We start from the raw sequence: 17,142 nt of genomic DNA, 5'->3' as shown, positions 1-17,142 counted from the left end.
ACCAACAGTTGAGCAGGGGCCACCCCTTCTGGATCTCCAACTGGGTCCTCCTGACAACGGATGCCAGTCTGCGGGGTTGGGGTGCGGTGTTGGAGCAACACTCTCTCCAGGGTCGGTGGACCAGGGAGGAGTCTCTCCTCCCGATAAACATTCTGGCATTGCGGGCAGTGTTCAATGCGTTGACACTGGCCCTGCCTCTAGTACAGAAAAGGCCTGTTCAAGTACAATCAGACAACGCCACCACTGTGGCGTACATAAATCATCAAGCCGAGGCCGCATGGCAATGCTGGAAGTATCAAAAATCCAACGTTGGGGCGGAACACCATCTGCCAGCAATATCGGCAGTGTTCATCCTCGGAGTCCTCAACTGGGAAGCGGATTTCCTCAGTCGTCAGGACGTTCACGCCGGAGAGTGGAGTCTTCATCTGGAAGTCTTTCAACTCCTAGTGGATAAGTGGGGCCTACCAGGTGTAGACCTGATGGCATTTCGACATAATCACAAGGTACCGGTCTTCAGATCAAGGACAAGGGATCTTCAAGCAACGTTCGTGGATGCACTGGCAATTCCATGGAACTTTCGGCTACCATACGTGTTCCCTCCAGCGTCACTCCTGCCCAGGGTTACATAGTTACATAGTTACATAGTCAGTGAGGTTGAAAAGAGGCAAAATGCCCATCGGGTTCAACCTGTATTCTGCATTAATCTGTTCATATTATAATGTGCATGCTGAAGTAATGGTTTAGTACCGATTAACCAGCAATGATTCCTACCACTCTCAGATAATTTTAATGTCAATATGCTAAATGCTAAAGCCCTTGATATGTTTTCCTGTTAGAAATTTGTCCAATCCGTTTTTAAATGCATTTACAGAGTCTTCCATTACTACCTTCTCCGGCAGTGAGTTCCAAATCTTTATTCCCCTTATGGAGAAGAGCCCTTTCCTACGTTGTGTACAGAATTTTCTCTCTTCTAGCCTCAGTGAGTGCCCACGCATCCTATACAGAGTTCTTTTAATAAACAAATCCGCTGCTAACTCCTTATAATGACCCTTTACATATTTGAAGATATTAATAATGTCTCCTCTTAGTCTCCTCTTTTCTAGTGAATACATATTTAATTTAGTAAGCCTCTCCTCATATTCCAGTGTCTCTAACCCTTTAATCAATTTAGTAGCTCGTCTTTGAACTCTTTCTAGTTCCCCGATATCCTTTTTGTAATATGGGGCCCAGAACTGAACGCAATATTCCAGGTGTGGGCGTACCAATGATTTGTACAACGGCAGGATTACATCCTCATCCTTGGTCTCAATGCCCCGTTTAATGCACGCAAGCACTTTACTTGCCTTCTTTGCTGCAGTTTGGCATTGTGTACTGTTACTAAGCCTATCGTCTATGAGCACCCCCAAATCTTTTTCCACCATAGTTACCCCTAGATTTTCTCCATCGTGAGTGTGGATGCAAGTGTGTTTTTTGTCCCAAAATGCATAACTTTGCATTTTTCTATGCTGAACCTCATTTTCCATTTAGACGCCCAGAATTCAAGTTTAACTAAGTCATTCTGTAGAGACTCCACATCGGTTTCTGAGTTAATTACCTTACACAGTTTAGTGTCGTCTGCAAAGATTGACACTGTTCTTTCCAGGCCTATTCCTAGATCATTGATAAATATTATGAACAGCTGTGGGCCAAGAACGGACCCTTCTGGTATTCCGCTGACTACTGGTGCCCAGCTGGAGAACATCCCATTTACCACTACTCGTTGTACCCTGTTATCCAGCCAATTACCTATCCATGTACAAATAGTATTTCCTAGGCCAAGTTCCCTTAATTTGTGGACCAGTCTCCTATGTGGCACTGTATCGAAGGCTTTTGCAAAATCTAAGTAAACCACATCCACTGCTTTTCCATGGTCAAGATTCTTCCTCACTTCCTCGTAGAAGCTAATTAAGTTGGTTTGACATGATCTGTTCCTTACAAACCCATGCTGACTTTTAGTAATAAACTTAGTTGCCTGTAGGTAGTCCTCTATGCTATCCCTCAAAATGCCTTCAAATATTTTACCCACTATAGAGGTTAAACTAACTGGTCTATAGTTTCCAGGATTATTTTTAGTTCCCTTTTTAAATAAAGGCACTACCTCAGCTATGTGCCAATCCTTTGGTACCATGCCTGATCTAATCGAACTATTGAAAATCAGGTATAGGGGTTTTGCTAGCTGTGTCCTAAGCTCCATAATAACCCTCGGATGAAAACCGTCTGGGCCTGGTGATTTATTCGTCTTTATTTTGTTAGTTTCTCCAGGACTACTTCCTCACTTAAACAGGTATCTAGCCAAGAGTCATTATCTTCACTGTCATTAAGCACTATTGTCACCTGTGCATCCTCCCTGGTGAATACTGACGGAAAAAAATTGTTCAATATTTCCGCTTTTAATTTGTCATCATTTGTCAATGATCCCAATTCATCCTCTAATGGGCCCACGTTCTCCTTCTTCAACCTTTTGCTGTTTATATATTTATAAAACTTTTTAGGATTGGTTTTACTCGCTATAGCGATTTGCTTTTCGTTAGTAATTTTAGCTACTCTTATTAGTTTTTTGCATCTTTTATTGCATTCCTTGTAAAACCGTAATGACTCCTCCCCCCATTAGATTTAAATGTTTTAAAAGCACGCCTCTTATTAGCCATTGCTTCTTTGACCTCCTTATTAAGTCACATTGGTTTGTGCTTAATACTCCTGCGTTTACTGCTCATTGGAATTAATTTGTGAATATTGCTTTCAAGCAACCCTTTTAAAGCATCCCACATTTCCAAAGTTTCCTTGCCATGAAACAACTCTTCCCAGTCAATGCCGTTTAGTGCCTGTCTCAGCATATTGAAGTTAGTTTTTCTAAAGTTGAATGTTTTGGTTGCTCCCTTATAGCTATTTTTCTTGAAACTGATGTCAAAAGTGATCATATAGTGATCACTGTTTCCCAAGGTCTCCCCAACTTTAATGTTTGATATAATGTCCCCATTATTGGTAATAACTAGGTCCAGAATAGTTTTACCTCTAGTTGGGTCCTCGACTGAGACAGGAATTGATCCTTCAATGTATTTAAAAACCTGCTGCTCCTTTTTCTAAACACAAATCGTGCCTCCAATTTATATCAGGATAGTTAAAGTCTCCTAACACTAGAATGTCCCCCATTCCTGCTGCTTTTTCTATTTGCTGTAAGAGTTGTTCCTCCTCATGTATGCTGATATCCGGTTGCTTGTAACATGTGCCAATGACTAGTTTCTTTGCTTCAGTGCCCTCACTTGTGATCTCAACCCATAGCGACTCCACGTTATCTCCAATCCCCTTGCAGATAGTATCTATTATGCATAGTTTAAGAAATGGTTTAACGAAGAGACATATCCCTCCTCCTTTTGGTAGCCCTATCCTTCCTAAAAAGAGAATAACCCTCCAAAAATGCAACCCAGTCGTAAGAGTCGTCCCACCATGTTTCCGTAATACCTATAATATCGTATTGGAATTTTGATACAAGGGTACTACGGAAGTTCAAGCAAGAAAGAGGAATACTACTTCTAGTCACTCCAGCGTGGTCCAGACAGCATTGGTTCTCAGTCCTGCAGGGTCTATCAATAGAGCGTCCTCTTCTACTTCCTCAATGTCCAGATCTCCTCGTTTAGGGCACTTGTGTCTATCCAGACCTGGCCAGACTGGCTTTGACGGCGTGGCTCTTGAAGCTTCACTCCTGAGGGCCAAGGGATTCTCTGTGGCAGTTATTCAAACTATGTTGAAGGCCCGCAAACCAACTTCTGCGTGGATTTATTACAGGGTCTGGAACTCTTACTTCACATGGTGTGCTGCTAAGATTTATGATGCCTATTCGTTCAGAACTTCTCGGCTTTTGGCTTTTCTGCAACAAGGCCTAGATTTAGGACTTCGACTGGCCTCCCTCAAGGTTCATATTTCAGCCTTGTCGGTGTGATTTCAGAGGAAAATTGCGACTCTGCCTGACGTTCATACTTTCACTCAGGACATTTTACAGATTCAGCCTCCCTATGTCCCTCCGGTGGCTCCATGGGATCTGTCTGTTGTGTTACATGCCCTACAAGAGTCTCCATTTGAACCTCTTGAGTCTGTGGATTTTAAATGTCTTACACTTAAGGTCGTGTTTTTACTGGCTATTGCCTCTGCTAGGAGGCTGTCGGACTTAGGCACTTTGTCCTGTCGTCCACCCTTTCTGATTTTTCACCGTGACTGGGCAGTTCTTCGAACTCGCCTTGGTTATTTACCTAAGGTAGTATCATCTTTTCATCTTAACCAAGAGATTGTGGTTCTGGCCTTTATCTCTTCTGGTTTGTCCTCCAAAGAGCGGTCTTTGGATGTGGTACGGGCTCTCCGTATTTACGTAGAGAGGACTACCTTCCTGAGGAGGTCAGATACCCTCTTTGTACTTTTTGGTTTTCCCAAACGTGGCTGGCCTGCGAATGAGCAAACCTTGGCCAGGTGGATTAGAATGGTGATTGCACAAGCCTGGTCTTCCAGCTTCTGCTGCTATTAAAGCCCATTCTACTCGGTCTGTTGAACCTTCTTGGGTGTCCCGCCGATGCGCGTCCGCTGAACAATTGTGCAAGGCAGCTACGTGATCCTCAGTGAACAGGTTCATCAGGTTCTATGCCTTTGATACTTCCACCTCCTAGGATACTTCCTTTGGACGTCGGTTTCTTGTACCCGCTACGGTGGGTCCCCTCCCATGAGGAACTGCTTTAGGACATCCCCGATGTATTCCCTGTGGAATCCCAGTGTACCCTGCAGCAGAAAAGGATATTTATGGTAGACTTACCATGGTTAAATCTCTTTCTGCAAGGTACACTGGATTCCACAGGGCGCCCACCCTGACGCACTTAGCTTCTTTGGGTTTGTACGGCATTACCCGCTAGTCCCTTCTCCTGTCGTGAGAATGTGGTTCTATGTGACTAATATCTACTGTCTCTTTTACCTGCTACTGCATTGGACTGGTTAACGAAACCGAGCTCCAGTGCCTGGAGGCGGGATTATAGAGGAGGTGGGGCAATGAATCCTGGGAACAGTCAAAGCTTTAGCCTGTTGGTGCCTCGGATCAAGATCCAACTCTACACCCCGATGTATTCCCTGTGGAATCCAGTGTACCTCGCAGAAAGAGATTTAACCATTGTATGTCTACCATAAATCTCCTTTTTGAACAACAGGTTGTAACCAGAAATCAATATATTGAGAAATAGGTTGCCACAATGATCCACATGAAGAGATAATCGGCCTGCCTGGAGGTTGCACTAACTTCTTATGTATTTTAGGGAGTACGTAATTTAAGGGTATCCTGGGATGTCACAAAAATAAATAAATAGAGAAAGCGCTGTCCAAAATATAGGCTTTTATTAAAATATATTAAAACCACCATACAGATAACATAAAACTATTATAACACCTATTAATACAGTTTACTTATATAACTTACTGGAAATCTCCTGCTGTCATTAAATAATGCTCTGCACAACTGACACAGTAGTTTCCCTGACACCTACAATTGCTTCTTAGTAAAACAATGTATCATGGCCCTCATTCCGAGTTGATCGGTCGCAAGGCGAATTTAGCAGAGTTACACACGCTAAGCCGCCGCCTACTGGGAGTGAATCTTAGCTTCTTAAAATTGCGACCGATGTATGCGCAATATTGCGATTACTAACTACTTAGCAGTTTCAGAGTAGCTCCAGACTTACTCTGCCTGTGCGATCATTTCAGTGCTTGTCGTTCCTGGTTGACGTCACAAACACACCCAGCGTTCGCCCAGGCACTCCCACCGTTTCCCCGGCCACTCCTGCGTTTTTTCCGGAAACGGTAGCGTTTTCAGCCACACGCCCCTGAAACGCCGTGTTTCCGCCCAGTAACACCCATTTCCTGTCAATCACATTACGATCGCCGGAGCGAAGAAAAAGCCGTGAGTAAAAATACTTTCTTCATAGTAAAGTTACTTGGCGCAGTCGCAGTGCGAACATTGCGCATGCGTACTAAGCGGATTTTCACTGCGATGCGATGAAAAATACCGAGCGAACAACTCGGAATGAGGGCCCATATGCATACAATTTCCTCCACAATGCACATTTGTATATAATCAATATCACACTGATATAGGCAGCATACTAGGGATTCTCTAAAAGCTCCATAGCCCAATCATAGCTAAAAGGGTTAAATTAGCACAGATGATCAAAACTGCTCAGATCCTCTCACTCAGGCAGCGTTTTGATGTAATAAATTGACAATGTCTCTGTTATTAAATGTGCTGGAATTAGAGAGATAGAATCAATTGACTGACAGTCTTAAAAGTCTCCATAGAGTAACCGCTAATATCAGTTGTATGAACTAACGGGCGTCCCCGTTATAATAGAATTAATGCAAGTGGATAATAGTCATTGAGAGTTTACTGGGATTCACAGTTATTATGTGTCCACTGCAGCCGTGTCAGTTTTGAACTTTTTGCTCACCAGTGCCGTTCTGCTGTTACACCTCCCGCCGATCACCCGTTCTTATCCCACACAGCGCTCAGCGGTTTTGCCGCTAGCACCGGCGCTGGGGATCTCCTGCTGGAGAAGATGATATATCGGCTGTAGCTGGGGGTGAAGGATGATATTCCGGCCAATGGTTGGATGGCTCTGCTGGCCGCCGATGAACGGTCAGCAGCTTGTTGGATCGCACAGAACTTTCGCTGACACTGGGAGTTATACAATATTTAGGGGGACTGTGTCCACTATATATTTTGGGCTCTGGATGGTGGTCGATATTCTATTATGAAGGAATGATTATGATTAGTAAGTCTGGCTTGGGTCCTTATTGGGGATTAAGTGTGAGTCCAATTTCTAGTATACGGAATAATTGTATGCATATGATACATTGTTTTACTAAGAAGCAATTGTAGGTGTCAGGGAAACTACTGTGTCAGTTGTGCAGAGCATTATTTAATGACAGCAGGAGATTTCCAGTAAGGTATATAAGTAAACTGTATTAATAGGTGTTATAATAGTTTTATGTTATCTGTATGGTGGTTTTAATATATTTTAATAAAAGCCTAAATTTTGGACAGCGCTTTCTCTATTTTTTGTGTGTGATTTTTCTGATATTGGGAATCAACAACCCATTAACTTGAGAGCTGCAGTCCTAAATAGAGGCAGGGAAAATTGATTAATTCTAAAGATCATTTGGAAGTTGGGAAAGCTGATACACATTTAGCCCAGCGCTTTTTCTTTGTAGTTTTTTATCCTGGGATGTGCCTGGGTCAAAAAATTATATATATATATATATATATATATATATATACACACATTTATTTGTTTGTATGTGAAGATCTTCCACAGCTCTCAATATGACGCTGCCAATCTCACACAGTTATTTAGTATTGAAAAATAAAACTATGAGACCACGTAACGACAATGCGACATAGCAAAAAACATTGAAAACATAATTTTTATTTATAATCAATTGTTTGACTGACGGAAGGAAACCATGCAACAACATGACAAAGCAACAAATCTAGTGACAATAAATTGTTTGGCACCTCCAGAACTGCCACCCCACCAACTGCAACTTCAAATAGGAGCTCCTATAATGCTTCTACAAAATTTGATTCCATCTAAGCTCACGTCTCATGTCATTGAAACACAAATACAAAGTGGTTGTGGCAAAGGAGAAGACATTTTTATTCCTAGAATATCACTACTAACATCTGAGATAACGTTTAATTTAAACACTTGCAATTTCCAGTAAGATTAAGTTTTACCATGTCGATCAATAAATCTCATGGACAAAGACTTAAAGTTGTTGGGCTTCAACTACAAGAGGACTGTTGCTCAAAATGGTGAACTGTATGTAGGATGCTCTGGAATAGGAACAGATACAAATCTTTATGTATTGTATACTCTCCTTTTTATTATTATTATTATTATTATTATTATTATCCTTTATTTATATGGCGCCACAAGGGTTCCACAGCGCCCAATTACAAAGTACATATGCACATAATCAAAACAGGAAACTTACAGTGACTTACAGTTGAAGACAATATAGGACAAGTACAGGGTAACTAAGCATAACTACACCAGTAAACGACATAGAGATAAGTTTCAAGGTGGCCAAACAAATGCGGAATTTGGGCAGTTGAGAATTATTAAAGTAAGAAAAGTATAAGCACATGAGGGAAGAGGGCCCTACTCGTGAGAGCTTACATTCTAAGGGAAGGTGTAGGCAGACAAGAGTGACACAGATGGGGTACATAGAGAGCGTGGAACAGAGGGTTAGGATGAGATTTGGCTGGGTTTGGTAAAGAAGTAGGTCTTAAGAGTCCGTTTGAAGTTTTGTAGAGAGGTGGAGAGTCTGAGGGGGAGAGGGAAAGAATTTCAGAGAAAGGGAGCAGCACGTGAAAAATCTTGGAGATAGGAGTGGGAGGAAGTAATCAGAAGACAGGAGAGTCGGCATGCATTAGCAGAGCGAAGAGGACGGGTTGGAGAGAAAGGGAGATAATGTCAGAGATGTAAATGGGAGAGGAGTGGGTGAGGGCTTTGTAAGTGAGTGTGAGAAGTTTGAATTGGATTCTGAAAGGGAAGGGAAGCCAGTGAAGGGCTTGTAGGAGAGGGGAGGTGGATGTAGTGCGTTTGGTGAGGAAGATGAGCTGGGCTGCAGCATTGAGGATAGATTGGAGTGGAGAGAGGTAATTGTCAGGGAGGCCAGTTAGGAGGAGATTACAGTAGTCCAGTCTGGAAATAATCAGTGAGCAAATAATGATCTTAGTGGCATCCTGGGTGAGAAAAGGTCTGATCCTGGAAATGTTTTTGAGATGAAAATGACAGGTTTGTGAGAGGTGCTGAATGTCTGGTTTGAAGGAGAGGGAGGAGTCGAGGATTTCGCCAAGACAGCGTACTTGGGGGCTAGAGGAGATAGTCGTGCCATCATGAGACTGTGGTAGGGGAGGTTATGCGGGAGGGAGGGAAGATGATCAGCTCAGTCTTAGACATGTTGAGTTTAAGAAAGCGCTGGGACATCCAGGAAGAGATAGCAGAGAGACAGTTGGCGGTACGAGTGAGGAGAGCCGTGGAGAGATCAGGGGAGGAAAGGTAGATTTGAGTGTCATCAGCATAGAGGTGGTATTGGAAGTTAAAAGAACTAATGAGTTCACCTAAAGAGGACGTATAGAGAGAGAAAAGGACGTATAGAAAGACAAATTTTTCAAAAAAGCTTGCAATATTATAAATAAAGAAGTTTTTAAATTCTAATTTTACTTTAAACTTTGTTTATAAATTAGTATAAGATATAATGTGTTGCTGAACTGATACACTGATGCTTGTCCTGAAGAAGGTCCTATAAGGACCGAAATGTCGTCTTTGCACATATGCACTTTGGCTATGTCATATTTTTGTGAATATTGTCAGAATAAATAAAATTTTTCTTCACTTGAATTTTTTGTATGGAGAGTGCACATTTTTTCATTGTATAAGTATATATACAATCAATATATACATATATGCAGCCTAACCCCCCCTACAGCCTAACTCTAACCCTTCCCCCCCTAGTGCCTAACCCCCCACAGCCGAACCCTAACCGTACCCTTTTAGTGCCTAACCCTAAGCCTCCCCACAGCCTAACCCTAACCTGACACCTCCCCCCCTCGCCCCCCGCAACCTAACCCTAACCCTCCCTCTGGTGCCTAAACCTCTAAACCTAAAAACACTCCCCCCCCCCCCCCCCTCCCCACCAGCTTAATCCTATTCCTCCCCGGCATGCTTACGATCAGGATTTTGACAGTCAGGATTCCGGCGCCAGCATTGTGAGCGATGTCGGGAACCCAAAGCCAGTCTTCAGACCAGTATCAGGATTCAAGCGTCAGTATCCAAATGCTGGCATCCAGACCGCCGGTATGCTAAGCGAATCCCCTTCAAAGTATATCACATGCAAAGTAGGTCATACAATACATACTATGTTACCAAACTAGCAGTAGTAGGTATATCTTTAGTGATGTAAAAGAAGCCCTAATCTGATAAACCTGCCTGTTTTTCGATGGCAGATATAGTGGTCTGGTTCCATGTTATAGTGTATAGTGTGCTGGTCGCATGATGACCCTCCTTGTCTTATCTAACTGTATATCCAGTGGTTCACAAACTTTTTTGAATCACGGCACCCTAGAGTATCAGAATTTTTTTTTACGGTACCTCTAGGCCAAAGGTTTGTTATTGAGAATGTCAGAAGTTGAGAAGCCACCAGCACTGGTTTTGCCTATTACATTGACGATAAATAATTTGAATTGGTCCTGGACCACCAACCCAGGGCACCCCTACAGGTTTGCGGCAGCAGTTTAGGAACCACTGCCCTGCATCTATTATATATACGCCATTGGCATACTGTATTAAGCTTTGCTCCACATATGGCTGTGCGTAGACACACAAGTGAAGAGGTATATGGTCTTATCTGTATCTCTCATAAGTTTCACTTATAATCACACCTCATTTTCCATTTTGTTTTACCATTGATCAATTCATAAGAAGTTTCTGCAAGTATTTATGTAGTGTGTGTATATATATATATATATATATATATATATATATACACACACACACGCACACACAGAAGTTTTCTTGTCTCTAAAACTACACATAATTACAGAGCTGTGTGTACAGTATGTCAGGCTTTCCAACATATTAAACAGATGTTTTTAATTCCATCTTGCTTGCCGTCACTCACTTCTCTCACTCCTCATTAACCCTTGCGTCCCTCTCAGAAAATCACTGCTCCCATACTGACTTGTTGTTATCGCCAGTCATTTCAGCTTCTTATTCCAGTCCGATTCTCCTGCTCATTCACTGGCGTCTGGGGTGAGATGTTTCAAGCCATAAGGGAGAGATAAAGTGGGGTAGTGGCCCACACCAACCAACCAGCTCCTAATGGTCATTTAAAAAACTTTGCTAGATAAATTACAGAAGCTGAATGGGCTACTATGGGCCACTTCTCCAGTTTGTCTCTCTCCAAGGCTTGATGCATCTTCCCCCTAGTCCGTTAAGTTTCATCCAGTTTTCTCAGTTAACCACTTGCTTGGCATGGTCGCATCAGATGCGACCACACCAGCAAGTGCTTTATCTGACCTGGACGCATAGGATGCGACCAGTCAAACAGTGTTTGCAGCTGCAGGAAAGAGAAATTTCTCCCCGCTGCTGCTCTCAGAGGGACCGGAAGGTCCCTCTGCCTTCCCGCACCCTCCGCCCAGTTTTTGCCATGCTGTTGATCACTGTTGATTGGTCAGCACGGCAGGACCGCCCACCCAGCGTCTGCAGACAATAGCAGCCGCTGGGGAAGTGTAAATCAACCCCCACAAGCCCCCCCTGTGTACCTGCCGGCTGTCCCCGCTGGTAAAAGGAAGGTCGCAATATTTCCGATGTTCTAGTGGTGCCGACCGATGTTACGATTTTTGAGGGGAAAACAATTATATATTTATTTTACTTAAAAATAACAAAACTTTTTTTAACTAAAATCATTTGTTCTTCACCTAATTCACTCATAAAAAAAAGACAATTTCTGAGCGTTTTTGGGGGGAAAAAGTTAAGTGGTCAATTTATCTATCTGCTGCTGCCTTTATTCTTGTCCTCTTACACTGCATCTTGCACAGTATACACCTACAATCGCTCTGCTTTTTTTTTTTACAAGCTCACTCAATTATTTTGTTCTTCATTGTAATCTCCCCATTTCTAATGTGCCAGTTGCCTCCTGTTGTAAAACTTTCATTCTCTCTTTGCGTTTCTGTAATCACTTCTCCTGGCCACATTGCAATGGTTGCTCTGGAAACAAGTGGATCACACTGTGCAGCACTGGGGAGTTTCCTCTCCTCACGCCAACCCCTAGAGGGCTATGGGTAACAGCCAAGATTGAATAACTATTTTACACTGTGATGTCATCAAGTCCCACTTAGACTTGGGCCGTATTGGTCAGATACAATAGAGTAAAGTGTGCAAATAATAGGCAAAGAGAATCTCTTATATCAAGTCCCTCTTAAGAGCAGTCTTGTACCACAGGCCAGAAGCAGGCAGGAACAGAAAGCATGCAGGCAACAAGGAGAAGAATTACATTATAAACTGTCATCTTGTTAGTAGCTCTGCATGGGTTAAGTAGGTTTCAGTGAAGCAGCTGATTCCAACACAGCTGCCCACTCTGCCCCAGCTGGCTTGGCAGAGTTTGTAACCTCTGCTTTTAACCCCATCTGACCTCAGAAAAGCCTGGAAAACAAGAAGGTTAAACACAGGACAGCTTTCTATGCCCCCAATAATAGTCTGTAGGCACAATGTCAGAGAATGTCATAAATACAGAATGCTCAGCAGTTCACTCACCCAGACATGCAGAACTGCGCGTGCCATGGTGCTAACATCCTGCAGATGCCAAGCACTGTGGTTTTATTTTAAACATTAGCAAGGATACGTAACAGGCCATTGCAAGTCTAACTGTGTTTTCAATTTATTATTGTTCTGCTCTTTCTATTTCACAAAGAGAAACCCAACTAACCACCATACTAGACCAAATGGAAACAGTCTCCTGGTCTGTGCTCTGGCTAAGCATTGTGGGAAGATATTTCTGTTTATATAAAACATGGATATTCGTGTGTGCCATATAGGGGTGAAAACCTGTGCAGTACTGCGCAACCTTCATCATGAAGCCCATAGATTACTCACTGGTTAGTCTGTTTTTCTGTATGAACATAACTTCAATTATCCTCCCTCATCAACTTCATTACATGGCAATAGAATGCAAAGTCTGTACAAGTCATATTGCAGTACCCACCATTAGGTCTATCTGAGTGTAATAACAAAGTAGTCATGGCAATTTATTTATTATTATATATTACAGTTTCTTATTTAGCGCAGCATATTTCGTTGAGCTTTACAATTAGAAACAACAGTGATAGAACAAACCGGATAATAACAGACAGACATAGAGATACAGTAGGAAGGCCCTGCTCGCAAGCTTACATTCTATAGGCAATGTTGTTAGTTACCTGAGAAGCTGCCCCCTTCCCTAGTGGACAATTTATGTAAGGTAGTCCGGATACGCGGAGCTTCCTCTACATCTGCCAGGGACCCAGGGCCTGTAAAACAGCAGAGCATATTCTCAGTATATGTTATTTCATGTGTGCTAGTTACCAGACACAGATGCATTCAGGATCCTAACCATCAGAATACCGATAGCGGGATCCTGATGTTCAGAATCCCGATGGATCCTAAAGGTAAGTAATAAGTACAGGGGTGGGTTAGGCAGTAGGCACTAGTGGCAGGGTTAGGGTAAGGCTGCGGGAGGGGACGTTAGGGTTAGGCAACGGTGGGGTGGGTTAGTGGCAGGGTTAAAATACTTACAGGGATCCATAGGGATGCCGTTGTTGGCATCCTGACCGTCGATATAGTAACTGCCGGGATTTTGTACCCAACCTCTTTATATCTATATAACCATTAACAACTACAGCCATCATGGAGATCAGTGCAGACTCCTTAAGGAATACTATTAACATCAAACATATCAGGGACTACATAACATCCTGTTATGTTGCCTTGTTTTTGTATGTAGAAATATTTAACAGTAAGTTCCATATAGCCCTAGAAGTCACTAAACTGATGCATATGGATTAAGATGGCTACTGTACTTACAACCCTAACACAGTCATGGTCTGTTCCTCTCAGACTGAGAAAAATGCTAAATCATGTGCTACTAATTGAATGACTTATTTATAATTTATGTATAAAATGATTTGCCAGGATGAATACATTGCGGCCCAGATGTAATACCCTGCAAGATATTCTAGTTCAGGGATGAGGAACCTTCAGCCCTCCAACTGTTGTTGAACTACACATCCCAGCATGCCCTGCAACAGTTTTTGCATGGCCAAATAGCAAAACTGTAACAAGGCATGCTGTTATATGTAGTTCAACAACATCTGGAGGGCCGAAGGTTCCCCATCCCTGTTCTAGTTTATGGCTCATGTTGACGGCTGTACATACCTGACAAAGTGGGAGAAAGCATGCATGCACAATATTAGCGGGATATGACACTAAGACAGAGACTGGGTTGTGGCTATAGCAGGGTGACCTGAAGCAGCTGTCTCACTCTCGGGCATCAGGTTTATGTGGTGAGCAGCAAAATAGAAAGAATCAATCAAAAATAAATGCCCTTGCTGTATAAGTGTAAATTAGTAGCATATACTCACCTTATAGATATAACGGAACACTGCTTAAAGTAATTCTATTGTCATTAATAAAGTGCGCCATTTAAGGCTGTAGAATGACTAGTTATAAACCTGGCGAGGAGACTATTAATTAAATGTTGTTTGAGAAACTTAAACCTAGAGGACCTCAGTAATGAATGCAAATGGCTACATAATCATCTGTAGAAGTGTTATATACCTGGATAGGCAAAATATATTACTAAGGACAACTACAGCTTCCTTTAATGGCCCTACTAATTGAAAAACACAAAAAAAAATCTATAAAAATAAATCTATAATCTGCTAAGGTTTTGTCCCATCTCCAACATGCATGCAAAGTGGGAGTTGAGCATGCTCCCCAATTGCTCCCACTGCTAGAGAGATTGAGAAGACACCTTAGCCTAGTATGGGGGCGGAATTTATTATTGAATTATTTTTATTTATTTTATTTTATTTTGTTTGTTTGTTTATTTATTGTTTCTACACTTGTCTCTGTGCTGGCTTACCTAGCTCCCATTTAGTGGGTAACGCTATGTGATATTTTTGATACTGACACTATTTTATTATTTATATAAAATAAGTACTCCCCTTTTGGTAGAGGCTTATATTATTGGTGTGCCTGTCCCATTTATAGAGTTTATGGTATGCAATGCCTATTTATGATATCTGGTTGTTAGTTGTCGCCGACTAGAATTAGAATTAATGGTGTCTTCTTTATCTTATATTGTATATCCTGTTGTATCCCATGCGTTCCATTTGGTGATACTTCCTGCTTATTGCACTGTCCTCATTATACTTGGCTTTATGAGCCGACGGACACTACTTCCACTTACAATCTATGTGTTCCTCTCAATGGAATGCAAGCCGTGTCCAGTTCTCCATTTTTTCAGATGGTTTTCACAGTATGCTGCTGTTATTGAGTAACACTCTGTTCAGCTATGTATGTGCCTTACTCCTGGCTATTGGGGGATATTCAATTGTTTGAAAAGTCATACCCCTTTCACACCGCAAATATAACCCGGGATATTGCAGGGTCAAGACAGCTCAACCCGGGTCGAGGTGCAGTCTAAAAGCACCACTTTTAAATATCCCTGGTCGAGTAACCCTGCATTTCAACCCGGTATAAAAGCAGTGTTATACACGGGTTGGATCCGGGTCGATGTGCACTCTAAAGTGTCCAACCCGGGTTATTCAACCCTGCATTCATGTAAAAGTGCTGATTGGCTGCTGTTTGTGTGCCTTGATGATGTCAGCAGCCTGAGCCTTGCTACACAGGAGAGCATTAAGACAGAGAGCAACAGAGAGCATTAACAATTAGAGCTACTGTATAAAGAATTAGGGCTGAGGCAGAGATTGCTAGGCAGCTTTCTGCATACCTCCCAACTTATTAAAAGCACAAAGAGGGACCTTTGTGCGTGCCCGAAAAGGGGGCGTAGACTATATGAAAGGGGCATGGCCTCGCGACAGAGCCTTGATCGTGAGTCACGTCCCCTTGTACCATCACTGAGGGGGCATGCCCAGCGCTCTCTGAGCTGCTGGCTTGCCCCCTCTCCCTCTGTCACCTGTGAATAGACGCATGCGCACAGCATCTATTCACCGGAGCCTCCCAACTGCCCCACCCCCTCCTCCACCGCAAGTCACTGCGGCCCGCTTGTGGGAAAGCGGGAAAGTCCCAAAAAACAGGACTGTCCCGCGAAAATCGGGACAGTTGGGAGGTATGTTAAAGATACAAAAGGAAGGATGTACACCAACAATATATGCGCAGTAGAATGGACTGAGCAGCCCTGCTACTTCACCAAGCGGGACAAACACATAAATCCCAAAAAATTCAAAGTAGGGAAAATAACTTGAAAAAGGTCGGAGTTTACCGACCGAAACGCGTTGTTATTTGGATAGAGGATTGCTTTGGACCTAGGAGCAGTGACATCTCCGGAACAACCAACTTGCTGATTTAAGCCCTGTGCGGTGGTGCCGAGCTAATTCAGCTCTGGACCACAAATTGCTTATTCTAAGCTAGCCCACCGCAGGGCCATCCTATGGTGAGAGATTGTTTGTTCATCCATCTGCACAGTCACTTTATATCAGGCACTGTCTCCAGGTTCCATCCTTGGATTCTTTTATTGTTTATTGTTTATATATGTATACCAGTCTGTCCATGTAATAAATGCACCTTATTTATTTTAAATTCATGGTTCAGTCTATCTGCCTTTAATTTAAGGGATTCATCTTATGGTATGAGCGACAATGCATGCTGCACTTTATTTTCCCAGGTATGTTAAAGATGCAAATGTGTATTAAAACATAGGTGGTCATTCCGAGTTGTTAGCTCGCTGCCGATTGTCGCTATGCTGCGATTTGTTGCTAAATGCACATGCGCATGGTACGCAGCGCGCATGCGCTAAGTTATTTTACACAAAACTTAGTAGATTTGTTGTGGATCCTGTGTTGCTTTTCAGTCGCACTGCTGATCGGTGAATGATTGACAGGAAAGGGGCGTTTCTGGGTGGTAACTGAGCGTTTTCCGGGAGTGTGCTAAAAAACGCAGGCGTGTCAGGGAAAAACGCGGGAGTGTCTGGAGAAACGGGGGAGTGGCTGGCCAAACGCAGGGCGTGTTTGTGACGTCAAACCAGGAACTAAACGGACTGAGGTGATCGCAATCTAGGAGTAGGTCTGGAGCTACTCAGAAACTGCAAGGAATTATTTAGTAGCAATTCTGCTAATCTTTCGTTCGCACTTCTGCTAAGCTAAGATACACTCCCAGAGGGCGGCGGCCTAGCGTGTGCAATGCTGCTAAAAGCAGCTAGCGAGCGAACAACTCGGAATGAGGGCCAACGCTCTGTCAGCCACGATTCCTGCAATGCTGTGAGCTGTCCCCACCCTCTCCTTTTGTTTCCTTCTGA

The 17,142-nt window shown here is 42.9% G+C and overlaps 1 protein-coding gene across 6 annotated transcripts in view; it reads right to left on the bottom strand.

Moving 5' to 3' along the window:
* Window positions 1-17,142, bottom strand: part of EMID1 (EMI domain containing 1) — a 190,611-nt gene that overhangs the window by 75,001 nt on the left and 98,468 nt on the right. For 5 of the 6 annotated variants that reach the window (XM_063913325.1, XM_063913329.1, XM_063913324.1 and 2 more), the window contains exon 4: window positions 13,046-13,135. The exons of the other annotated variant lie outside the window; for it this stretch is intronic. In XM_063913325.1, coding sequence (XP_063769395.1) covers window positions 13,046-13,135 — 90 coding nt within the window. The remainder of the gene's footprint in view (window positions 1-13,045; window positions 13,136-17,142) is intronic. 6 annotated transcript variants of the gene reach the window in all.

This window comes from Pseudophryne corroboree, chromosome 1 (assembly GCF_028390025.1).
Source record: "Pseudophryne corroboree isolate aPseCor3 chromosome 1, aPseCor3.hap2, whole genome shotgun sequence".
In the NCBI taxonomy this organism is placed as follows: Eukaryota; Metazoa; Chordata; class Amphibia; order Anura; family Myobatrachidae; genus Pseudophryne; species Pseudophryne corroboree.
This window is presented reverse-complemented; position numbering and strand designations above follow the sequence as displayed.